General features: G+C 41.6%; 1 protein-coding gene across 1 annotated transcript; it reads right to left on the bottom strand.

Annotated features, from left to right (window-relative positions):
- On the bottom strand, positions 1 to 26,986 carry AQP1 (aquaporin 1 (Colton blood group)). The gene is made up of 4 exons (XM_077808429.1): positions 26,525 to 26,986; positions 4,920 to 5,084; positions 3,478 to 3,558; positions 1 to 1,787 (listed from the first exon to the last, which is right to left on the bottom strand). Exons 1-4 carry the CDS (start codon positions 26,912 to 26,914, stop codon positions 1,608 to 1,610), a joined length of 816 nt encoding a protein of 271 aa, XP_077664555.1. The 5' UTR covers positions 26,915 to 26,986; the 3' UTR covers positions 1 to 1,607.
- Between the last annotated feature and the right edge of the window lie 103 nt (positions 26,987 to 27,089).

Below are 27,089 nucleotides of genomic sequence, written 5' to 3'. Positions count from 1 at the left end.
TGTAGTACAACTGATTTTGTTTATTTCTAAACTGATCCAAAATCCAGCCATGCCACATTTACATAGATAATACATGGGATAATATACCAAATTTGAATGCAAGAAAGAAAAACGTATTCCACATTTGCTTATTTTTTTAGTTTTATGTGCTGTACATGTCCTGAACTGCCTTCAACTTTCATATCGATTGGAATCTTGGTTTGGCTCTCTGATCAATGCTGCTTCATTAACATGAGAACAGATCAATAGCGATATTGATTGATTGGTCGGGTGAATTGAAAGTGTGCAGTTTTTCATATAGATACACCCCAGGCCTCGTTTCTTATCTAAAGGCGATAGTCTAAGTATAGAACAGGTATATTAGTACATATCTGCTTCAAATATATTCTGCGGTTAGTATACACAACCGTCTACAATTGTGTATTACTTAGGCAATACAAAGTAGCACAAAAATAAAACAGAAAATAGTCTTACATATTTTTGTGTTAGTTTTCTCTCCATTTCCAGTGCCATTTATTTTGCCTAACATTTACCGCAATCCTTTTCCTTTGTTTTCTTCTCCTATTTGCTTACAAAACAGTTTATTAGTCTCTTAATATAAAACATATATATAAAAAACCAGGAAATGACCCCAAAACTGTGTTTAGGTTCAAAAATGTATTTGTTTGTGCCCATTTAGAATATACTCATATACTGAGTATATATAGTCTGTGTTACAGTGTCCCTGAATTTCCCAGTATTAGCTACTCAAACAACGTGGGGTGCGTTTGATTTTGTGCCATTTTGTTTTAAGATGCACAGTTATATATGCAAGATTAACAAAAGCAGACGAGTCACAGGACTAGGCAAATCCTGTTGACACATTAGCGAGGTATTGTTCTCATTGCCATTGTTATAGCTGCGCTCCAATTTGACTTCTAGTTATTAGTTCCCTGGAGTCCGAAAATTCAGATTTCATTTTATATCTGCAGGCTGCATCGAGGTTGTGCAGGGAGAACAAAAGATTGGAAGATGCAAACGTTTCTGGCACTTGCAGATTTGATGCTTGCTGAGAACATTTGTGGTGCAGTGTTTTGGGGGTTGCATGCAGTCTAGAAAGCTCAGCCATGTTCCATATAACTAATAACCAATTTAGGTGCATTTATTTCTAAAGGATTCTTTTGTGCGAATAATTGGAGAGAATTTTTTCATGTGCTATTATGCCTCATATTTTATGTTAAAACTTTCTGTCTTGTAAAATCCCTATTATGGGTACAGACAGATCATGTGTCCTAGCATTCCACTGTCACAGCACTTACACTGGTGATTTGAATGTCGTCATCATATATGGAGACATCGGAGGAACGATTCCTTTCCACACAGTGCCATAAATCTGGGGTTTCAGAATTTTAACTTCACCCGCTAGCTCACACGCAAGTGTCTCGTGATTTTGGCCTCAAGCCCATTGTATTTAAGAGCCAGATAGTAAAGGCTAGAGTGACAGGGGGCGAGGAAATGGAAAACCTGAATTAAAAACCTTCTGGAAATACTGCTTGTGTGTTTACAAAGAGTCTATGATAGTGATAACATCTTCAGAAATTGATGTGTTTCTTTCCCTGAATTCTTCTTTATTTTGGCTTCATCTCCACCCTTGTGTTAACGTCATCCCCATCCAGATCGTATTCTTCAACTTGGCCACTGGTCCACACCTTCATACGGTCAGTCAGGTCGCTGCTTCTGGGAGCCAGGATGAAGTCGTAGATCAGGGCAGCACTTGCACCTCCCAGCATTGGGCCCACCCAGAAGATCTGAAATACAACATCAAACTCAGGTATTTCTTTCAGTGCTTTCCAAAATACTCATTCACTTTAGAGCCATTCTTGGAAACATCCTATGTTAGTCATTCATTTTCATGTTGAATTAGACCTGGAGGTGGTCACCTAATGGATTATGCATTGGGATGGGAGCCAGGAACTCCAGAGTTCTAATCCTGGTTCTGATAATGAGTTGCTATGTATCTTTGAGCAGGTCACTTCAGCCAATATTGCCAAAGTTGTTGGGTGCTTAAAGTTAGGCACTTACAGGGAAAACATTTTGCATGTTCCTAAGTAAATGTGGTCTGATTTCCACTGAAACTGTGGAAACTGCATGTGCTCTGTGCCTCCAAAAATCAGGCCACATTCATTTTGAGGTAAAATTTTCAAAAGTGCCTAACTGACTTAAGCTCCCAAATCCCCTGGATTTTCAATGGGACTTAAGCTTTAAATTGCTTAGGTGACTTTGAAAATTTTACCTTAAGTGCCTGTTATGGATTTAGGTGCCTACCTTTAGCTACACAAGTTTGAAAATTTTAAACTAAACTAACTTTCCTTTATAACCAAAGTTACATTTTTTGTAACTGGGAGATGGATGGCATGGTAAGCAGATTTATACAAGTTTTCTCAACTCTGTCTTTTATCCTTCAGTTTGGGATTTATTGCATGCCCCAAATGCTAAGAATAGCCCTACTCGCTAATGTGTAGCATAGTGATCATTAAAGAGAGGGGAGAATACTGCATAAATTCACATTGCATGAGGATTTGTGCAATCAAATCTTACAGGCATAAATATTCATTGAAAGTGATTTTGAAAGTTGTGTGCAATTGTACTGGTGGAAACCAAATTTCAAATTCTCATGCATGAGTATTCAATTCAATAATACATGTACACTTATCTAATCAGGAAACAGACACTTTATCATGTGATTTTAAATGGACACACTTAAAGACTTTATTCAAGTTCTAGACATTGTAGCAGTTCTAGTGGCATTCACCATTTTGAACATAGGGAACATCTCTGAAATCTGTAGTATTTCCAATGCCCTGATCCAGGACAGCATGTAAGCAGATGCTTAACTTTAACCACATGAATAGTCCCATTGACTTCAAAGCAACTACTCACATGCTTAAAGTTATTCATAAGCTAAAGTGCTTTCCTGAATTGGGGTCAAAGGCCCCATATATTCAAAGGCATTTAGGTGACTAATTCCCATTTATTTCAATGGGACTTAGGCGCATACATACTTTGAAGGATCTAAGCCTAAGTGCTCCCACTGTAATTGACCAATCACAGCTCACAAACACAGCTTGCATATTGAGTACATGGTCAGAACTATGCAGTAGGTCTGTTCAAAGTTAAAAGATTGTGCAAAATAAGATAAATGGGATAATATTGAATAAGAAATAAAGTTGAGGAGTTTGTGATCTGCATGCAGTTATTTTATGGACTGAAAAAATGATTTGTTTAACAAATGAAATATTAAGTTATTTGCTCAGCTCTGATGATAATATATCTTCTAATGTTCGTATTTTTGAAGTGCAGTCATACTTTCATAATGCTTTTTATCCAAAGAATTTAAAGTAGTAGGTATACATGGCAATGCTTAACAATTATCATGAACTTCATCTTAGGTTTTTGTCACTAAAATAAATTCCTGTAGAATGAATGATTTGAACTTACCCAGTGATTAGTAAAGTTTCTGCCAACCAAAGCTGAACCCAAAGACCTGGCTGGGTTAATTCCACAACCGGTGTAATCAATCTATGAGAAAGAAAGAGAACTTATGTTAGGGAAGTGATTCAGAATGTTACATGTTGCACAACAACAAAATATATGTGTCTGAAATACAGTTAAATCCATACTTAGTGATCTCTTAGCAGGTTTGTGACCAACCAAATATGATTCTGAATGGAATCATCTATGGAGTCTTCTAGGGAATGGAATGGAAAAAAATAAGAATGGAGACTTCTATGGAAGATGGAGCAAAATTGTACTCAAGGGGCCAACGGTGGAAATCCGTCCCCATTAAAGTTAATGGGAGCTTTGCCATTTACTTTAATCGGACCAAAATCTCACCTCAGGTTCAGAGCAGTTGTGAATCAATGTAGTTTCAATTTTAATGGAATTATGCCAATATATATCCTGTGAGGACCTTGCCTGGTGCAACTGGGTATTTGGAATCATCTCTTAAAACCTGAGGTTGTCTAGTTTGGATAGTCTCTCTTACTGTCATTATTGAATATTTGCATATGCCATAGGAGTCTATGCCACCTTACAAAGGCCATAGAGACATGGTTCATATCCCAAAGAGCTTAACACTGAGATTATATGAGACCCACAAGAGATGACATCAGGCCAGGTTGGGGAATGGGACATGTTCACAAAACAAAGCTATGATGTTACTTGTCTTCAAAAAAGCTAATTCCTTGTTTTATCTTATTTTGTTATAATTCTATTTTTAAACATAGAATATTGAATGTTGATGACTCAAGGCAAATCACAGTGGGGAAGGAGTGGGGTTCGGAGGAAGGATTTGAAGGAGAAAAGGGCTGCATGGCATACAGAACCTGGGAAGACATTCCAGGAGCAGCAGGGGAGGAGTGCAGAGGTGGTCAGGGAAAAAGGAGCAAACAGAGTCTGGAGAGTAGCAGAGCTAGTTTAGTGCAGTTCTTGGTGAGCAAACTGTGTCTTTCACCTCTGCTGGTTCTAGGTTCATGCTGAAGTCTAAGGAATGGCTGTTACATTTGGAAATGACGGCATTGTTTGACCTGTGTCTTTATAATTGTATAACAATGTCCCAAAGTACTGTATTAAGGAGTAATGCCATACAACCTGTAGAGTTCAGGAGCCTACTTTGTATTAATGTACTTTATAAGGGTGGGTTGCAAAGATGATATATTCAGTCTTCAGTTGGCAGGGCTGGCGAGCATTTCAGGGTGATACCAGCAGGATAAGGGAGATTTAAGGGGAAGATAGGGACTGTGCAAGGTATTTTGGCAGGCAGGTTGGAATGTATGGCCTTCTGGCCATGAACACAATATGCTAGCCACTCCTGGAAAAATCCTTCCAAGGGCCATTACATGGGAATTTGCAGAGTATCTACAATGAGAATTAAAACTTACAGCAAGAAGATGTCCTAAGGCAACAGAGAGCCCAATAGCCAGAGGTGCTGATCCTGAGATATCATTTCTTCTCCTGTCTGTGGTGGCAAGGACACACAGCACCAGCTGGAAGGTGGCAATTATTTCAATGCCCAGCCCTTGGCCTGAATTGATTCCTTCTGCAAGCTGTATGGAGACAAGAAGAATAATTTCATCTGACATTCTGAGCCACATGCAGGTGAGACTTGAGGTTAAAAACTCATACTGTATTAGTTCCTCAGTGAGAAATTCTAGGCCAGTCAGGCAATTTCATCTCTCATGTTGCTTTTAATTGACCAAAAAGAGAAAATCTAGAGTTGAAATACCAGCCACTGTACTCATCACATGCCCTGGAACTGTTATTAGATGATACTGTAAAACTATAAGCCCTTCCAGCCACAAGTTAAAACTGAGCTCCTAGACACAGTGGCTTTTGGTAACACAGCCAATTGCAGGTTTCTGCAATAAGAACATAATTTGTATGCCTATGAGAGACAGAAAGAACCCGGAATCTGCCATCTATAAGTTTAAGGTTACACGCATCCTATTCATTGACTTGAGCTCTGAGTGTTCAGTGTACATATTAATTTCTTCCCAAAACCTAGGCATTATAGAAACAGATTGCACATTGCTCTGTCGTCATACAACATCAAATGCCAAATAAATGCAAGGAGAAGAAATAAGGCAAAGAGAAAGAGAGGTGGTGTGGTCCATTGGGTAAAGCACTGGTCTGGAGGCTAAGAGACCTGAATCTATTCTTTACTCTGTCACTGATTTACTGTGGGACCTTGGGCAAGTCACATCATTTTTCTGTATCTTACTTTCCCCACCCTTTAGCTTTCATCTGCTTGAATTGTAATTTCCTCAGGACAAGGGCTATCTATTACTACCAGTTTGTACAATGCCTGGCTTTCTGGAGGCCCCGATCTCTTTTGGGGCCTCTCAGTGCTACCTGAAAAAAAGAGAACATTCACAATGCAAAAATGCCACACAGTTGCTGCTGAACCCTTCCGAAGGAAAGCAAGTTGTGGGGATGGACCAGCAATGACAGGCATAGACACAGCAATCTTGCTTCCACTCCGGTAAATCAGAACTAACTATTGAAATCCACAGTGTTACATCCCCACAAAATTGGCATGCATCAGATCAGGCCCTCAGTATCTAACACGTCATTGAGCTGCAAAATGAGTAGGTTTGCTTAGAAAAAAATGAAATTTGCTCATTTTTTGGAAGTTCCCTGAAAAACTTGTGCTCAGGAAACACACATGGATCATGCAGAGTACATGCAGAATGCTGTTTGTACTAGTTCTGTCTGTTACTAAAACAGGGCCTCTTTCTGATCTCAGCTACACCGGTTTCAATGAGGAGTAACTCCACTGAACTCAATGTTAAGTGACATTGAAACTGGAATCAGGCCAATGTAACTGAGAAACAAGCCTGCTCTGCGAAGTTTAAACCCAATGTCACTGTTATCAGTAGGTTATCCCATCTGTCATAGTATCTGCATTAAAAAGTGCAAGGCCATACATGACAATAACATATTATAATGATATTGTGACCCATCTGGAACAAGGAAAGTACAGGAAATCATGTTTGAAAATCTGTTCTCATGAGTTTTCCAGCCTAATTTCCTTAGGAGAGACATTTGGATAACTTCAGAAAAGTATCCAAACTTTTGGATGCTTAACAAATTCCTTTAACTTTCACCCCTCACTAGTCACTTTCCTGTTTTTGCCTTTGCTATGAGGCTTTCTCCGTCTCTCCAGAGAAAGAGAAAAATGATTGGGCTGGAGCCTCATCTGGCCTAAACCAGCACAACTCCATTCAAATCAGTGGAGCTTCATCTCTTTGCACGAGTTGAGGGTTTGGCTTATGAATAACACATTTTTTTTACATGTTGCTCATGAAAAGAGCTGGATTGATAGCCCTACAGTTAGAAGTCATCTATTTCTCCACAGATGTCGAGTTACGTCAATTTGAATGGTGTTATTGTGCAATGTGGACACCCATTCTCTAGGAAGTGAATTGAGACAACCAAAAATCCATCTGAACGGTAATAACAGTTGGGAGCTTCTAGTCTTAACTTAATAAGAATTGATGGCTCGGAGATGAAAACCTCCATTATCCAAGCATCCATACTAAACCCTTGAGCCACACCACCCCCGCTCATTTATGGGTTATCAACCCATTGCATCTGCTCCTTCCCACCCAGCAATTCCAAAAAGGCAGTTTATTTATTTCATCGCAGCTGGCCCACCAGCCCTCCCTTCAAAAAATAAATCACTTTAATTATTTGCAAATACATGGGGCTTGTGCTCCTAAGTCACTCTGGGTAAGTCTACATGGCAGCTGGGCAGGGTAATTCCCAGCTCGGGTAGATGTCCTTGTGCTAGCTCTACTTGAACTAATGCACTAAAAATAGTGGATATGATGCCGCAGCCAGCGGCTCAGACTGTCTGAGTACATACCAAGGGTCTTGTTCCAGGGTTATACTCAACTATGGCCACATTGCTATTATTAGGTGCTAGCTTGAGCAGAGATAATGTGTGCACATTTATCCACGCTGGGAATTATCCCTCCCGCATGCTGTGGAGATGTACCCTGAGGTATTTTTGAATATCCCACCTATCTATTGAATTTGCAAAGCCAAATGTTGAAATTTAGAAGCCAACTGCAGGTGCAGGTGCTGACCACCTATGAAAATCAGAACAGTGAGACATAGGTCCCCAAATACAGCTATGGAGTCAAATTCTCTGCTGGTGTATCATTGAAGTCCTCAATAGCAGAGCGACAACTAGATTTGCCCTTCACATCAAAAGATTTATTTTAAAATAAATTGCACCTTGAAAAACAGCTTTAATCCTTATCTATGGGAGGCGGAAATCATATTCTTCCTCCCCCCTCCGCCCACCCCCCCCGACCAGAAGAGGCCCATGTTCAAAGGTCATTCTCTGTGTAAATCAACACATATTGATGGGCTCTGTGGAATCAAAGAAAACCTGGAAAGGTCATAGGAAACCTTTACCAATGTCATAGGAAAGCATTTCCTTTTGCATGGCCTTGTCAGACGTAATTACATCTGGCCTGAGAGGCACATGCATTTTCACTGGAATAGCAAGGAGGGTGGGCCATGTTCCAAAACTCTACAAACCTGGACCAAACATGTGATGGTTTGCCCTGTTTTTTTCTCTATTCCTTTGGTCAGATGTCAGTAAACATGCGGTGCTATGGAGGTCTGTCTGCCCTGTCCTAGAGGGTCACTACAGTGATATACAAACTTGTATTAAGGAAATCTGGGGCCCTGTGTGCACCACAACATGGGGTACTCTATGGTTCCATCCCCACAACCATGCCATACATTTGGAGTGGAGACAGCAGGCAGCCCACTTTTCCCCCACAAAGTGGAGCAGGGTAACTTCTCCCCATACTTACCTCAGCAGCTCAGCTGGGGTGTATCTGCTGGGATGACTAGGCCGGGCCTGCTGAAATCCTTTATCCCTTCCAAATACATAGCCCCCTTGCCAGAGTGGTGCTGATGGAGTTACCTCTTTCACATCCCTTTGAGATGCATGAGGCAGTTCACGCCACTCAGAGCTGTTGTTTCAGGCTCTCTACAGACTCAGGCAGACATAACTATATTGGTTACACTTGGGTCAGGTTTGCAAGGTTTTCTTCACAACCATAGAGCTAAAAACTTCTTTTTAAATGAAAGCTTATTTTTTTATCTAATCACCTGACTCCAGGATCTGAGGCTCTAGGCATGAACCGAGGTTGCCTATGCCTTCATCTGAACCTAGTAGCATACAGTATTTCAGGATGACAAACATTCTACTGGATTTAACCATCAGAACATATGTAACAAGAAACACACTGTTTTCATAGGAACATGCGGTTCTGATGTTCAATTGTTCCATTGGTCCCACACATCTGCTATCCCACATCTAGCACCATGTACCACATACCACAGGTGCTTGTCCTGCAATTGGACTTGCATGGCAATTCTACAGGATCGGAGCCCAGGTATGCAATGTTTTTATTAGGAAGTATTCCTTCCTGGCCTTTGCAGTGGTCAGCTAATGCTCTGCAACATGAGATTTGATCACCTCTCTAGTGCGGTGAGGAGCAGCCCATGTGTCCCCTTAAACTATGTTTTTGTGGTTTCAATTCAAACCCTTGACAGTTTTTGGCAGGTGAGTTTCCTTTGGTCTTTTTTTTTTTTTAAGCTAATATGCTAAAAAGAAAATTAGGAAGAAAGGGGGCCAGCTGGTTCTGAGAAGGTGGTAATAAAGGGCAGGGCCTGTCGCCTGTACATCTTAAGCTCAATCATAGAACTATTTGGCACTCAGCAAAAGTCAGTCCCACCTGCCAGCTGTTCGGTGGTTTATGTGAAAGCAGTAGATGGTCCTTGTCCAGTTCCTAATGTTCACATCGCAAAACCCACTAGCCCAGTCCCACCTCTAGATTGGCAGTTTCAGCGGAGAATGAGAGAGGATGGAAAAGCAACTAACCTCTTACGTTTACAGGTAGCACCTCGAAGTCGTGGTAAGTCATATTGTGGCTTCTGGTGCCAGTGCCTATGCTGTATCTGACAGGAAACCTTTGGCCCTCATGGATTCCAGGCCTACAACCATCCTGAGCTTTACATTTTACTGTACACTTGTTAAAACAATGGACTCAGTTTGCTGAACAAGGGGGAAGAGGCAAAGGTTGCTCTAAGCCCCCTTTACACCTCATGCTGGTGGGCCCTGAATTGGCCTCTGGCACAAGTTGTAACAGCCACCGATCAGTTCTAACTTACAGTGACTAGAACATCCCAGGGTGGCTCCAACACACCCCATGGCGGGGGGAAGGGGAACGGGATTCCCCCACATTCAAGGAATCCTCCATTGCTTCTTTAGGACAGCTTTAAGGTCACTTAGTGCCGTTCCGGCAGCACAGACTGACCTTTCTGGGAACGAGAATCATTCTCAATAACCATAAAGAAAAGGAGGACTTGTGGCACCTTAGAGACTAACCAATTTATTTGAGCATGAGCTTTCGTGAGCTACAGCTCACTTCATCGGATGCATACTGTGGAAACTGCAGAAGACATTATATACACAGAGACCATGAAACAATACCTCCTCCCACCCCACTGTCCTGCTGGTAATAGCTTATCTCAAGTGATCATCAAGTTGGGCCATTTCCAGCACAAATCCAGGTTTTCTCACCCTCCGCCCCCCCACACACAAACTCACTCTCCTGCTGGTAATAGCTTATCGAAAGTGACCACTCTCCTCACAATGTGTGTGAAAATCAAGGTGGGCCATTTCCAGCACAAATCCAGGTTTTCTCACCCCCCCACCCCCTTTTTTTCAAAAAAACACACACACAAAAACGCACTCTCCTGCTGGTAATAGCTGGTAATAGCATGATAATCAAGGTGGGCCATTATCATGCACATTGTAGGGAGAGTGGTCACTTTGGATGAGCTATTACCAGCAGGAGAGTAAAAAGAAAAGGAGTACTTGTGGCACCTTAGAGACTAACCAGCAGGAAAGTGAGTTTTTGTGTGTGTGGTTTTTTGAAAAAAAGGGGGTGGGGGGGTGAGAAAACCTGTATTTGTGCTGGAAATGGCCCACCTTGATTTTCACACACATTGTGAGGAAAGTGGTCACTTTGGATAAGCTATTACCAACAGGAGAGTGAGTTTGTGTGGGGGGGAGGGGGCGGAGGGTGAGAAAACCTGGATTTGTGCTGGAAATGGCCCAACTTGATGATCACTTTAGATAAGCTATTACCAGCAGGAGAGTGGGGTGGGAGGAGGTATTGTTTCATGGTCTCTGTGTATATAATGTCTTCTGCAGTTTCCACAGTATGCATCCGATGAAGTGAGCTGTAGCTCACAAAAGCTCATGCTCAAATAAATTGGTTAGTCTCTAAGGTGCCACAAGTACTCCTTTTCTTTTTGCGAATACAGACTAACACGGCTGTTACTCTGAAACCTGTCAATAACCATACAGTATGATTTTAATAATTGCAGTAATAATTGCAATATTTTTTGACATCAGAGTCATACAATGCAAGCAACGGCTTGGGTTATACTAGTGCATTTCGTGTTCTCTTTGTTACTGCCTTGCCTAAATGGAACGAAAATGAATAAAGAATGCCAGAAAGGTAATGGGAAATGGGAAAGAGCATACACCACTGTCCATGTTATACCAGGTGCTGTATAAGAACAAAGAATGACCACTCAAAACACAAATTTGAAGAATACCAACTCTAAGAAGAGAGAGGAAATGTTTCATGTTGGAAACGAAGTATCATTGCTTGTAGAGAACCTAGCACAATAGGCATTCTGCTCCTTGACTCAGGCTCCTAGGGTATGTCTACATTGCACACTAAGCCTGGTCTCTGACTCCGGTTTCAGCCCAAACCCATCTTCTGTCTGCACACTGACTAGGGTCAGAAAACATTCAGGAAGGTCCTCTTGATTTTGTTATGGAGTGATATCCGAGGGAAAGGGCAGTATCACTCAGACACAGCACATCTACCTCTTCCAGAGATAATCTTCATCTGTACAAGCTTCGCAATTGCCCATTTCCGCAATGGCATGGTTAAAAGCCCTGAGCTTCATTACTTGAGCATTGATTATTAAGCGTTGCTCAGGGAGAGCACACCGCCCCCTTTCAGCGATTATTTTTATCTATATAACACTGACAACCATTCATTGACTCCATGGCCACGTAGAAGAGTGTGGGCTCTAAGTAAATCCGTTTTGGCGTTCACATGCAGAACTGCAGGTAGTTCTACTGCAGCGCACTCCTGACTTAAAGTAGATAATGTCAAGAAACAGCTGTTTATTTTTGCCAATCTATTTTAATCAACACTTGGGATTACATCACCCACAGTTCAGTTCACACGGCCCATCTCAAGTCTTGGTGAAGGCAAGCAGGTGATGTAATCTGACAGGATGGTTCAACAGCCTGCAAGACTCAATGTACATTTATTGTTCAAACAGTGATCGCTAGTGATTACGCATGGAGTGAGCAGAATTCCTTCTCTATGCAGTTGTGGGAAACATATGGCAACCACATTGCAAATAGCTATTAGAGGTAACAAAATGCTTCGCTTTTTGATTTGTCCATGAGTGGAGGTATTCAAGCTGCCTTCTTGCTGTTGCTTTTGATGGACATATTTAGCTGACCCATTTCCACCACTTTGAGCAGGAATGTGGGCAATTAATGGCATGTTTTCTTTCCTTTTGTTTTATCAGAGAAGGACATTTCTTAGTAGTCTGACTTCAAAACAGAAACAGGGAATGGGAAAATAAACTGGCCCAAGGTGAACCTGACTATGTACTTTTCTGGGGGCTTCATATTTTTTGCATTAGGGACAAAAGTACATCACGTCAAAACATGGTTCCAATTACATGGACAAGACAATAGAAAGGACATTATTATTTGTTACCCAAGGTGGTTTTATCACATGGAATTGCCCTGTATCATCTAGCACCCTTCTAGCTATGTAGCGTATTTTCCAGGGGTTCGATTTACTTTTTTATATATCAGGGGATTGGTTAGTTTCTCATCATTCCTTAAAAATATGGAACTCTTTGCAAATGAGAACGTCACCCTTGCATAGGGGACATATTCATCTTTGTCTCTTCCAAACACTTCTCTACGTGCCATACTCATATGTTTTCTCCTAGAATGAAAATTAAGCAATATGGAATGTAGAATTTCATTGACAATAACCTCCAGAGTTACTTTTAGTGCCATTCAGTTCTAGAAATTACAGGTGGAAAAGACCTGTTAGGTCTTCCCTTTAGCAGTACTGGAATTTTCCCTATAGTATGGCTTATCTAGTCTGGTTTTAAGGAAAGGGATTTTCATCACCTCTCTTGGGAATCTATTGCATAGTTTCGTAGAGTTTAAGGCTCAAAAGCAACATTAGATCATGCAGTCTGACCTCCTGTGTATAACAGGTAATTAATTTATATCTATATACCCCTATATTAAGCCCAAAGGTTTTAGTTAGGCCAAAGCATTGTAATCCTAGGAGACTAAACTGTGTGCTGCAATGTACTTTCCTGTCTCCCATCTCTACTGCAAGTTAGTCTCCCTAGACCATCCTAAATAATTATTCTCCCATCTTCCACTAACAGGTAATGCATATTCATGCATTAACCCTGAAGAACCCCACATATGGCATAGCTTGCAAAAGACCTATATAGGACCGTGAGAGTTAAAAGATTCTTCCATTGTGCTGGGCTCACTGAAATCCTTAATTCCCCCAAACTTTCTTTTAATATTTGTAGAATGTAAATGCAGTGTGCACAGAAGCCAGCATCTTTGAGGCAGTACTGTGATATATATCTTAATAATAATAAAATAATAAAATAATAATTTATAATAAATAATTAGAAAAGGAGGACTAGTGGCACCTTAGAGACTAAACAATTTATTTGAGCATAAGCTTATGCTCAAATAAATTGGTTAGTCTCTAAGGTGCCACTAGTCCTCCTTTTCTTTTTGCGAATACAGACTAACACGGCTGCTACTCTGAAACCAATAAATAATTAATATCTTTTCCCTACAGTGAACTCATTCTTTAGTATGTTAAGTTCAAGAAGCTTCTAATAACTAGCACTAGACATCCCCATATTTCCCACCATAGACATTAGCTTACCCAGTCCATCTCCCTCCCAGTGCAGGTCTGTTCCCTAAAGAACATTTCCTGCTGCTTTCCCCAGCCCAGTTTGAAGTATCCTAAGTGATGCAGCTCTCCCCACTTCTTTCAGGAGGCTGTTTCACAGACATTCACTCTCTGAAAGTGTTCCTTACTATTTAACCTAAACACTCCCCTCCTTAATCTTACCCTGTTCTTTCTAATGATAACTCTTTGTACCATCTTAAACGATTCATCTCCTTCTTTTCTATTCATACCCTACAAATATCGATACACTATTATCATACCTGTTAGTCATTGTTTAGCCAACCTACAGAGATTCATATTAAATTCTATGATTCTCATCTCATAAATCAATATCTGAAGTTCCCTCACATAACCATTTCTGTTGCTCGACCCCAAAGTCCCTCAGTTATTTTGTTGATACAGGATACCTTTCCTAGGACTGGCTCGTCCGTTGTTTCCATTAACTCAGGTAACTATGTCCCGACCACCACAATTCATGCTGCTGTTCCAATTGGATATGAGCAGCATCACTTCCTGTCCTAGCCTGTACTTAGTGTTTTTATGCACTGTGGAACTGTGGCAGCATTTAGTCCCAGTGATGGTGGCAATTCAATGGGGGACCAAAACAATCCCCCTATGTCACACCGTTATTTTTAAAGGACTTTGAGATATTGTAGGATCACAGCACTGAAGTCAATGGGACTGCTCACATGACTGAAGTTAGTACAAGCTATGTTATCAGGCACTTTACCAACCGCAAAGCTCTACAAACCAACATTTCTGATCTTCATTGAAAGTCCGGTTTATAGTCCAGTTGGCTCAGGGGCGGCAGGCTCCCTACCTGACTCCACATGGCTCCCTGGAAGCGGTGACATGTCCCTGTTGCTCCTAGGTGGAGGAATGGTCACAAGGGGGTCGGAGTGCGGGAGGGGGTGCAGGGCTAGGGGTTGGGGTGTGGGACAGGGTGTGGGGTGCGGGCTCTGGGAGGGAGTTTGGGTGAAGGAGGGGGCTTGGGGCAGGGGGTTGGGGCACTGGAGGGGTTTCAGGGTGCTGGATCTCAGGCGGCTCCTCGCAGGCGGTGACCTGTCCCTGCTTTGTTGCATAGTATTTTGTTGAGTCAGGGTAAAAATGCACTATATCCACGATCCGGCAAAGCACAGAAGTATGTGCATAATTTCAATCCCATTGAAATCAGTGGGATTACTCACATGTTTAAAATTCCACATGCTTAAGTGCTTTGTCAAACCAGGGCCCAGATTCTGTGAATTATTATAAAGTTATTAATACTGCGATGAAGTTGTCCTCTTCATAACTCTGCAAAGGCTTTGCCATTCAGATTTATCTTTGTTTGTTACACAACAGGTAAAGCATTGAGAGTTCTCCCTGAGCTGACTATTTAATGATGTTAAATCCTCAGAAGTTGGGTAATTGATTAGTAACATGATGTTAATAATTGTTCTTCTGAATGGCCTTTTGTGGAAGAGCTCAAACCACTTGCCAAACACTAATTCATTAACAACATCCCTGTGAGACAGGCATTATTACACCCATTATTTATCTGGTTTTGACTTATATAGTGCAACTTGTCACAAATCTCTGGGACACAGAGAGGTTTAACTGGTTTTTTGTCTAAGGCCACACAACAGGGGCATGCTCCAAAGCCCATTGAAGTTAATGGAAATCTTTGGAAAGACTTCATCAGCCTGTCAGTCAGTGATAGGACCTGCAGTAGAATATGGGGGCACAACTTCCTGTCCTCTGCCAGACTCCCTCCCAACAAATACAGATGAGAGAATTCTAGGTGCCAGCCCAGACATTTCGCTAAGCACAACAGCTGTCTTCCATTCTTTGGACAGTAGACAACCTCAGATAATAAGACCCAACCACCATCCTCCCACCCTCTCCACTACATGGTGAGAAACTAGTCATTCCTTTTGTGTTACAGGGCCCCACATGCTATAAAGAGAAGAATAATGGCTTCATTTATATTAAACCGACGTATATAAATCTAACATATGCATCCAGTGGCTGACAGTAAATGTCAATATATCTACAGGGCTTTCATTAAACATCGCCAGTGTGAGGCAAAGCATTTGTGGAAGAGTCTCATTCCACTTTACCTTTGTGTATTCCCCGTGGGAAAGTTTCCTTGTGAAATGATTTTTAATTTTGCTGTTTGGGAATAAACTAGAAAGGTTTTTGTTTTCTAAACTGAATTAAAACTGAGTAAACAAATCCTTTTTAGAAGATTGTTTGGAGCACTTAATTATACAGATAAACTATTTGTTACCTCCTTCATTGGTAACTTGTGACTATGACAATCTCCCACTGTATTTAGACACTGGAATAACAATCTGGCTTTGTACAAACACCACAGTGTGGGCACTTGTTGATTGCCTTGGAGTAGCGTTAGTTTTATATTTCTAAACCCAAACGCCAATGAAACTGTGAAATCTTCCTTGGAATTAAGGGGATACTCAGAGACTTCTCAAGCCCGAGGTAGTTTATACCTTTAAAGTCCACTTTCTAAAGGTAAAATGTGGCCATATTAATATTCAAATAGGCTTCTGGAGTAAAGACAGCAACTCCTGCTCTCTCATTTCTCTGCCCTGAGCATCAATATAGAAGCAACATGAGAAAAAGGGCTAAGGGCCAAATTCTGTCTCCATTACATCCACGTCACCTCTGTCTATTCTATTCAGGATATCCTGTGGCCCACATCACCATATATTGTCTTTAGATTCATCAGAAAGGGATTGGGGAGAGAACATGGGAGTGAGAGTGAAGAGCAGCAATAATAAGGGAGCTGTGCTGAGAGTTGGAAGAGTTCGAGAATCGGAGAAAGACCAGCTGTCTGAGGTGTAGATGGTTTTCCCGGTGGAACCCAGGACACAGCAGGATTTCTAGGCCGCATCCCCTAACCCAAGTGGTGGATTACAGACCTGCGCCTCTGTCAGGGAGAATAACTTTTCAGCTTGGAAAAGAGGAGACTAAGGGGAGTGATATGATCAAGGTCTATAAAATTATGAGGGGTGTGGAGAACGTGAATGAGGAAAAGTTATTTACTTGTTCCCACAATATAGGAACTAGGGGCCACCAAATGAAATTAATGGGCAGCAGGTTTAAAACAAATAAAAGGAAGTTCTTCTTTACACAGCGTACCATCAACCTGTGGAACTCCTTGCCTGAGGAGGTTGTGAAGGCTAGGACTATAACAGGGTTTAAAAGAGAACTGGATAAATTCATGGGGGTTAAGTCCATTAGTGGCTATTAGCCAGGATGGGTAAGGAATGGTGTCCGTAGACTCTGTTTGTCAGAGGGTGGAGATGGATGGCAGGAGAGAGATCACTTAATCATTACCTGTTAGGTTCATTCCCTCTGGGGCACCTGGCATTGGCCACTGTTGACAGACAGGAGAGTGGGCTGGATGGACCTTTGGTCTGACCCAGTATGGACATTCTTATGTTCTTAACTTTGTTGAGATATTCAGACACTTTTCCCCTCCCATTTATTTATTTGTCTATTTATTTTCCTGTCCAAGATAGAGGACAGGCCCCGTGTAATTGATTTAATGGAATAATATGCTGTCCTAAACTCAGATTTCATTGTCTTCAGTGGAGCTCTTCACACTTACCATCAGCTCTGAATTCTAAATTTCAATGTAATTATTTATTTTTCATTGGGATTTTCCTTTTAGAACACATGGTATCAGGTTCTGCTCCGGTTCCCACGTATGTAAATCTAGAGGGGATTTACTGAGTTCTTGTTGTTATTGCTATTATATTGTTATTCCTGTTTGTACTGGGGCAGCATCTAGGAACCTTCGTCATAGACCCAGGCCCGCAATGTGCTGGGTGCTGTACAAACACAAAACCAAAATTATAAAAGCAAAAAGACAAGTTCTGTCCCTGAGAGCTTTTTATCAAATATAAGACAAGAAACAACAGATGGAGACAGACCAACAGGGGAGCACAAGGAAACAATGAGACAATTTGGATGTACAAAATAAATGTCATTTCTCAAAAATGAAATTTGCATCATGATACCTATTTTTTAAAAAAATCCTGGAATGCCGGATTCCTAAAATGGCTAATAAAGATCACTTTTACATTTTGAATTTTTATCGGCCTTTGTCAGTTAGTAGGACCTATTGTTATCTAGTGTTTCCAGTTAATCTAGAGAGTGGGAAAGCAAACACTCATTGACTATAAATCACTGTGAAAAAAGCAGGAAACTTCTATATGAGAACAGGAAATTTTCTACAGCTGTTTTTTCCTCCTTTAAAATTTGTGAACTAATTTGGTGCTCAGAGAGAAAAAAAAAGGGTTGTCATAGATTTGTCTTTATACAACTCTGATTCCTACATTTTCTAGGATTCTCTTATCCTTTAAATAGTTGCCATCTTCCATACACCCAGAGAGCCACATTTTCGGCTGGTATAAGTGGACACAGCTCCATTGACTTCCATAAAGTTTTACCCATTTACACAAGCGGAGAATTGGACTCGGAGACTCCCACAAGCTACTTCCATTACCTCATTCCTTCCCTCCATCCTGCCTCTCACCAGAAAGACCTCTTCCCCTCCCCATTTATTTCCAGATTACTCCCTCATGTGCCAGATTCCCAGACCGGATCAATACAGATAGCTACTTTTTTCATGCCTAGTGAATCTCAACTGGATTTGGCTCATCCCTAGAAAGGAAGGCTTGGTAGCCCTGCATGGCCTGGGGCAAGTTTCATCTATACACAGCTCTGCCAGGGCATCTCTTCCAGTGAAATCTGTGATGCTTGCTATGCTTCTCATAGGCCTGCCCTGAGCCTAAAGTGAAAGACGCCAAATCAAAGATTCTAGAAAGTAACATTCACTGCTTAGCCACAAAACAGACAGGGTGGTGGTAGTGAGAGTTTCCTACAAATCTTAGCCAACACGTCTCCACTTTAGAATGGAAAACTCTAGATCAGAAAACAAATTTCACCAAAAAATTTTCAGGGGGTGGGGGGAGGAAGTTCTGGTTTTTCACTGAGGAAAAAAAAATCATCAAATATGTTCCAGACAGTTCTACTCACTCTTAAATTGCTGGGACCTCCTCAAGGGGTTTAAAAAGATTGCACATTTCCTTTTAGTAGCTTGAACAAAACTAATAGGTATGATTAGGTCTATTGTATCCCATTCTTATGCAAGTCTATAGATTTTCTCCCAAAATTTGAAGTCAGAGAATTTAATATTTTGTATTTAAATAGCACATTTATTCCGAGGATTTCACAGCACTTTCCAAACAGGAATGTTTACCTCCTCCTAATACTCCTCTAGCCACCACCATCCAACTGCTAGTGGTCCACTTCCGGGCATAAAACATCCCCGGGGTGCTCTATTCTAAGCCTAGAGACTGGACTGGCAGGTGGATGGTCCCAAAAAGTGATTCTAGAAGCCAAGGATTGCTACACCCCTTTCCCCCATCCACACCCACTGTACTATGAGCCAGGGTGCGGTTTACCAGCTGCTACTGTAGCTCTGTGCCATTTAAGGAGCTCCCACACTGAGGAAATCTTCAAGCGGCCCGTTCAGCTGGTTTTATGGCTGCTTCACTCCATTGGATAGGAGCATTATCATACTGTAGGTTCAGGGCCATCATGTCAATTATATTTTCTTAAGAAGCGGTCAGGAGGGGATAGTTCCATGCATTAAGCAGATGTGCTGATTTGGGTGGAATTAATACCTCCAGACAAACCGTATTCCCTAGACACTACGCACGTTGTGCAAGGATCTCATTTACTTAGTGATAAGACTATCTCATAAGTATAGTAGAGAAAAAAGCTGGGTTCGGTAATTTCTTTTAGTGGACCAACTTCTGTTGGTGAAAGACACAAGCTTTGGAGCTAACACAGAGCTCTTCTTCAGGTCTGGGAAAGATATTCAGAGTGTTACAGCTAAATACAATGTGTTCCAACTTGTATTTAGCTGTGACATGCTGAGAAACTTTCCCAGACGCAGTGTTGAAGAAGAGCTCTGTGTATGCTCGAAAGCTTGTCTCTCTCACCAACAGAAGTTAGTCCAATAAACAATATCACCTCACCTACTTTGTTTCTCAAATATCCTGGGAGCAACACAGCTCCAACAACACTGCAAACAGTTATAAGTATAGTGTCTTTTACCAAAAGGGTTTCAAAATACATATATTGGGCGTGACTCGCCCATTGCAGAGAGCACAGGACATTTCTGGGGTGGTAGAGAGCAGCTATGCTGCATGAGAAACACTAATCACTCATTTTTAGGTAGGGAAGGAAAGAATAACTTCTCCAAGTGAAACTGCATCGGGACACTAAAAAGGTAACATAGCCAGGAAATAATGGCTAACGCTCTTGTTCTTCCTAAATTAACTATAACATTTACCCGAGGGCTCCAGTTGTATGTCTCATTCAAAAGGTGGATCTTCTCTCACTATGGAAACAAGTTACTAACATAGCAACACCACTGCGGTTTTCAAACAGTGATTTTCTTGTGCTCTGTATCTTATCAAAGTCACCCATCTCCTTAGCCGAATGCTGTTAGCTACTACTCTGGTATGAAGTTCAGCTAAAAGACTGAAATATTATAAGGATAATTCTATAGGTCTCTTCATCCCCCCGGAATCTCAAAGAGCTCTACAAATTATATATTGTATGCAAGGATCATTTTGCCCACCACTGAAATGCAGCCACCTCTGGAATGCAATACAACAGCTACAGTGTGTGTTTAATAATGCAGAACATAACAACACAACAGGCTAGGCCAGCAGGAGAGAGAGAATACTGTGGTTAATTGAAACCACAGAGGGAATTTAGGTATGCAGAATGTAATTACTTATGTTGAAATGTGACCAGGGAGCAAGGACTCAAGTCTTTGTCTTATAAAGAGTGTCATGCCCTCTATAATGTCTGTAAGAAGTCCAGACCTCAGATTTCTGTCTCATCTGTCCAGTGGCACCTCCAGGAGTCCAATACTCCATAACACGGGGCTGGCTCAGAGGAAAAAATCCTGCCTACTTATTCACCATCCTTGACTTCTAAAACACTGGGGTTTTCTTTGTAAGTTCCACCACCCAGCTCCTGACTCAATCTGATTTTGTTTAGTTTAAGATTGGATGAGATCACAGTCTGAGGGAGCAGCCATAATGAAAGAGGGAAACAGGAAAAACTGAATCACCACAGCACAACATATGAGCCCTCCTACCATCCACAGAAGCCACTCCTGGCACAGTGGTGATAACACAGCCTCAGAGAGACCAGAGCTTTCTCTAATCTGTGATAAGAGCTGTGTGAATAACCAATTCTTTGGTTTGGTAGCAGAACCAAAAAAAAAAAAAAATGTGTTTTGGGTCCACCCAACCCTGAAATGTTTTCAATTTTTCAATGAACTAAAAACAGAACAAAAGTTTGACCCAAACCCAAAACGTTTCATTTAATTTTCAAGGAGTTTTTTTTAAGTCCTTTCAAAAAGTCAGCCGAAGTAAAATTCAAAACGAAAAGTCATTTGACATTGAAAAACGGAAACGATTCGTTTAGAAAATATCAAAATGACTGCTGGGCTGAGAAATCAGTCCTGGTGCTGAACAAGACTCAGAGACCACGGCTTGTTCTCCTCAGAGAGTTACTTGCATTGAACAGGTGCGCATGGATTCGCCCTGTAATTGCAAATTGCTGGGGAGGGAAGGGGCATGAAAGTAGTGGTTACTGTGAGCACTGATCCTGCTGTGGTGAAGAGCTGCTGTTGTGATGAAGCCCCCTCCTTCCTCTTTTGGGCAAGACTTTTGAGTCATCTCCAGGCCTGGTTAACCAGACACCATAAAACCATTTTGCATCCCAGCTTGTATATTCATGCGTCTGCCACTGTTGATTCATCAGTGGAACACAGCCTACTTGACTATGGGTGTGGCAGAGGGTCTATCCGTTAGAGAGAAAGTCCAAAGCACACTCGAGGAACAACGTGAAGTGAAACCCATACAAAAGGACACCTTTATTAGTGTGATCTCCTTGGAGACTGCTCCAAAATATCTCTGAATATACTGAATCCAATTGCGTTCTGGCTTTGTTAGAAAGACATCTCCTTTATGTAACCAATTTCTGTTAGTCCACTGCATGCTCCCTTAAAACAGAGCTGATTGTATTTATTGTTCTTGTTTTTCCTCCTCTGTCTAGATTAATCTCCTCTAGTACTCATATTTATTTTCCTTGCTTTAAATTCTTTCATTTAATTTAAGGCAGAATTATCACTAGTTTTCCAAACTTGGTCTTTTAGAACAAGCAAGGAGCTTGCTTGCTAAGCTTCGCAGTGGGGTTCTCAGCAGCTTTAATAAGTATACAAAGCCACAGAAAGTGCAGTAAATTATGAATTCATGAAGCAGTGCATACATTTTTCACAATCTTATAATTTCAGCCATAGGAAAAATTGACTTAAAATTGGCATAACATATTTTACTGCAATCTGATAGAAGTGTTGAGATAATCATTGATGGGCAGCAAATATCTTTGCTACAGCAGTTATCTGACCACATATCAGTTGCCTCTTGCCTGCTTTTCATTAACTTAAGCAGGTTGTTGACCATTAGTAGTCTGTTTAGCGTAAGTAAATGACACGTTAACAATCCATAGCTTACAGATCTGTCTCAAACATAGAATAATCAGCTACATTCAAAAGCTAAGGTTTTGTGTCTTAGATTTACTCTGCTCTTACAGTTCTACCATGTGGAAACTAGTTTGGGGTGAGAAGCTGAAATTATCAAAAAAAAAAAAGATGCAAGTTGATGGAAAGAGATGCTTCCTCTGAACTGCAAACAGATACCTTTCCTGTGTTAACACTGTGTTAAAGACTGACAAGGGAGGGCCAGATTTTTAGAATTGCACATACCCAGCTTGTCTCTTACTGTCCCTCAGCACTAGTATCTGATTCAAAGCCTGCTGAACAAAATAAATATATTTCCCTTCATGGCAGTGACTTTTGGATCAGGCCCTTTTAATGTGGTCATCTTAGTGTAACACTGACAGGCCCCAGTCATCGGCGGGCAGGACTGAACCTGGGACTTCTAGAGTTAAATGCATGAGCCTCAAGCCATATGGCTCTTAGCTAAGGCTGGAGAGCAAACTCATTAATCTCCTAGTGGTCTCAGCGCCATTAGAGGGGACAGAACACCAGACCCAGCAGGTGTGTGGGTTACATTAGCACCGTATAGTCCCTAAAAGTAAACCCTTTAAAGGAGTTCAATACCTTTCCCTGCTCCCTCCCTCCACCCTCTTTCTCTGCACCCTTGCATCTCTCTTGGTGTGTTTTGTTATAACTGCTGTCATTTTGCTCAGTTTGCTTGCATTTCTTTTTGTCTGTTTGGTTTGCTGTTGATAGGCAGAGAGGGTCACTATTACCACGATGCACACATGCAGGTCTGAGACTGTGTGTCCACAGCAGGTGGTCTATTCACTCACCCTTGTCACGTGCAAAGGTGCTTGCACTTTTGGGGGGAGTGGGGGGCTCATGAAAACTGAGAAAATTTGACCCTAATAAACTCTGATGATGTTACAACAGAAACCACTCCTCTAGGAACCATAGCCCAGCCTAAAAGCCCCTTCTTTTTTTTCCTCCACACATTCAGAGTCATGTACCCTCTCATTCCCACTGAAAGCACAAGCAGCTGAAGCTGTTGGCAATAATATGAGTTCTATCCCTTCCCTATTGTACTCTAGTTAAAGCAGGCAGCACTGTGCAAAGGCAGATCTACATTGTTTCTGCTTATCTTCTGTTTAAGGGCGGATCCAGCCTGCTCTGAGGCTTGACCTGTGTGTTTTTTTCCCATGTGACCTATCGTGACAGGTTCTGAAAAACCCTTCTTGTCAGGGCAGCTGCTGTGCTGTTTTCCCCGGCACCGAACTTAGCCACCCAGCCAATCTGGACTGGCCAGTGGGAAGCAAATAAATTTGTTTTCCTCTCTATTTCTCTCAAAGGGAAAACAACAGCTGCTGCTCTCCCCATCTCCAGGGAGATTCCCCCACCGAGACTCCAGCCAGAACATTTAGCACTGAATGAAAAATCATTTCTTCTGAATATTTGACAATGAAGACCATTGATACCCACACTCGCGATGTCACCTTAGAGAGCTACATTAACTGCATGATAAGGGTGCTGACCAGTGTCCTGGACAAATTCCAACTTGGGGATATGGTCACACACAGCGCTGGAGCCATAAAATACCATGGTTTTCCCCTGCAGGGTACTCTCTTCCCCTAAAAGCACAAATTCCATTGAATTCCACTGAGTTGCTGTAAAGATCAGAGGCTTCCTTCCTGCAGGTCAGGTGGAATTTTTAAGGCTCCTGGGGTAAAATCGAGTCCCACTGAAGCCAATGGCAAAATTACCATTGATTCCACCCCGACACTTTGCATATGCAATTAGATTTAGTACATACATTGGCTGGCTGGGAGGGCAATGGGGTAAAATATTGGCTCATCTGGGGAAAAAATAGTCCCTGATTTTGTGATATTGTGCCTAAAGGCTGAGGCACATGCCCAAGTGGAGGGAACATTTTCTCTCAAGAAATGGTTCTTTCCCTCTCAGAGCCAGCCTGTATTTGCTTTATTATCCCTGTAGGCTTTCCTCCCTGCCTTCTTGTCATTCCAGCCCTATCTTCCCAGTCTTGCCCCCTGCCTCCCAGACTCTTCTCTTTGGGGCCCCCAGCTCCCAGTTCGTGCAGTGTAACTTATAACTTAGGGGGTAGTCCAAGAAACAAAAGGGGGTTTGTCTGGTGTCATGTATCCACCCAACAAAAGTACAGGTTCAGGGCTCTGGGATTTAGGGTGAACCAGTGCATGAGGGTTTCATGGCCGGCCAGCGTGCAGACGGGGAAATCCAAATGCTAACACTCTGGGAAACAGACCACCCGCATTTAATGGCAGCTGGCCGCTAGGTATTTGCAGGAAACCTCTTTGGTTACATCATGTCCCATGTGCTTTTCTCCTGCATGGTCTAGTTCCCTCCAACATTGGTTTCAGAGGGAAAGAGTACATACCGTTTTTAGACCATGATCCAAAGCCTATTGAAGTCAATGGAAAGATGCTCATTGATTCCCATGGGCTTTGTGTCAGGCCCATAATTATCATCAAAATTTGGAAGCTGAGTGGATAGATGGATCATCAAATCCTCTGTATCCACAGATTCCAGAGAGGTAAACAAGCAACTAATATTGCAATAAGAAAAGGAGTAATTTTGCGGATACAGACTAATATGGCTGCTACTCTGAAACCTAATATTGCAATGGAGCATGAAGACCAATGACACCCACTTGTTTCTCTGGAGTAACTTATTAAATACCAACTTTTACTATATTTTTCATAATTTCATTGTAATTGCCTGTAGACACCACCGCATGTTAAACCACAACACATTATTTGTTCATTTAATACTCTTTGACTTGTTCTGTTTGTTTTCTCTTGCCCATAAAGGGCTTACCTGTAGCAAAAGACACATTCTGATCAAAACCTTCTCTTGCAAATATGCCCCGTGAATTAAACTGGGTGCTGAATATTAATGTCACAAACTGCCACCTTAAATTTTTTATATGGGAGGGAACATCCAGAAGATTTGAAATAAGTGCACTATATAGAATCAGATGGAGTAACTAGCCATAAGGGAAAAGGAGTACTTGTGGCACCTTAGAGACTAACCGATTTAAATTGGTTAGTCTCTAAGGTACCACAAGTACTCCTTTTCTTTTTGCGAATACAGACTAACACGGCTGTTACTCTGAAACTAGCCATAAGGGAAATCCCAGTTTTAATATTCCTGTAGGTAACACTAACAAGGTGTTTGTGGCTATGTGACTGACATTGAAAATAGGCTCATTCTAAGCCAAACAAATGCTTAAAGATATGTGGATCCATTTAGTTGCCACTCTGGTCAAATGCCAGTGTTTTAAGGAGGAACAGCTTCACTGAAATGATTGGAGCAGCTTTATTGAAATTACTGTCCACAGTCACACAGCCACAAACATCTGGCTGTAAAAGTATTGAAACCAGGGCTCCTATTATAGACAGTTGCCTCACCTCCTCTTGGAGAGAGCAATGCAGAATTCAACATTTCCATAAGTGTATTTCTAAACAAACAAAAACACAAGAAGTGGCAACTGTAACTCGGTGTCAGAGAGCAATTCGGCTCTCAGGGTAATGCAACATGTACATTTCATTGTAGATTTTTGACAACAGGATTTGCTTTGCTACAGATCTCGCTCCCTCCTCCCCCCCCACCTTTTTCTCTCTGTGTTTAGTTAGGTACCTATGTTCTTAGCCTCCATCCTGGGGTTATCTGAGCCCCTAATTAGGTAGCCTATACAGAGTAACCTGAAAAAAATAAAAATATATATTCATCTATGCACATTAAATGACATCACCAGAAAAGATATGTAGACTAAGATTTTCAAAGTCTGCTAAGGTATTTGGATACCCAATTGCCACTATTTTTAATGGGAATTGGGTATCTAAATCCTTTAGGCAACTTTGAATATCTCATGCTTGACGTACAAAAGCAAACACAAACATAATGTGATTCCAGTAACCAGCAACATACAACCTTGTTTCAGGAAAAAGAGGACCTTCTCCTTGATCTCTGTCTTATAGAGGATGGTTTGTATATCTATAAGCTTACACTAGTAGCTGTACTAGCAAGTGACAGCATGAGCCCTAAAAACTTTATCCCATGGCAATTGAAGTCAAGGCAAAGGCTCCCATTGACTTCAGTGGGCTTTGGATGAAACCCTATTTTAAACACAGTGTCTTGCATTATGACTGGCTGCCTCAAACAATCCCCAGACACCAGATTGCCCTCCTCAGTAGGTTAGTGATCTTACATTAAAACTTCTGCTTGAAAGTGGGAAAGAAAAAGTTATCAGCTTTACCGCATTGAGCCCAAGGGAGTTGTTTGGAAGAGATGAAGTGACTCCAGAAAGAATCGCCGTGGCTACCACTGCTCCTAGGCACTGGGCAATGATGTACATGAAAGCCTTCAAGACGCTGATCTGACAGCTCAGCAGAAGACCCAGGGTCACCGCTGGGTTCAGGTGGGCACCACTGATGTGACCCACACTTTGTGCCATGGTTGCAATCGCGATCCCAAAAGCCAGCGAGACCTTCACATTGTCTTGAGTGGCTGTGGCTGTCTTGTTGCCAACTACAGGAAAATTGTAGCCCAGTGCTGAGCCGATGCTGATAAAAATAAAGAGGCTCATGGCTAAGAATTCAGCCACTACTGCCCTCCAAAACATTTTCTTTTTGAATTCACTAGCCATCTTTTCTCTCTTTCTCTCTCTCTCCCTCCCTTCCCCTGCTTGATATTTCTCTTTTGAGATCGGAGGAGAAAGCTGAAGAAAAAACAGAGTTCTTGGATTATTTATAGGGCTTTGGGTGGTCTGTAGGAGGAAAGGGGTGTTACACAAAAGGAGGAAAGAACATCTACATAGATTG

Source organism: Eretmochelys imbricata, chromosome 2, assembly GCF_965152235.1.
Source record: "Eretmochelys imbricata isolate rEreImb1 chromosome 2, rEreImb1.hap1, whole genome shotgun sequence".
NCBI classification, from domain to species: Eukaryota; Metazoa; Chordata; order Testudines; family Cheloniidae; genus Eretmochelys; species Eretmochelys imbricata.
The sequence above is the reverse complement of the archived record's forward strand: the minus strand, read 5'-3'. Positions and strand labels throughout refer to the sequence as shown.

What these genes read in the sequence shown, in the direction of transcription:
- AQP1 (XM_077808429.1), bottom strand. Translation starts at nt 26,914, where the DNA reads ATGGCTAGTGAATTCAAAAAGAAAATGTTTTGGAGGGCAGTAGTGGCT. An exon ending in ACTCCCTTGGGCTCAATGCG is followed by an intron (nt 5,085 to 26,524) that starts GTAAAGCTGATA and finishes GTCTCCATACAG; the next exon opens with CTTGCAGAAGGAATCAATTC. An exon ending in GAAACTTTACTAATCACTGG is followed by an intron (nt 1,788 to 3,477) that starts GTAAGTTCAAAT and finishes GTTGTATTTCAG; the next exon opens with ATCTTCTGGGTGGGCCCAAT.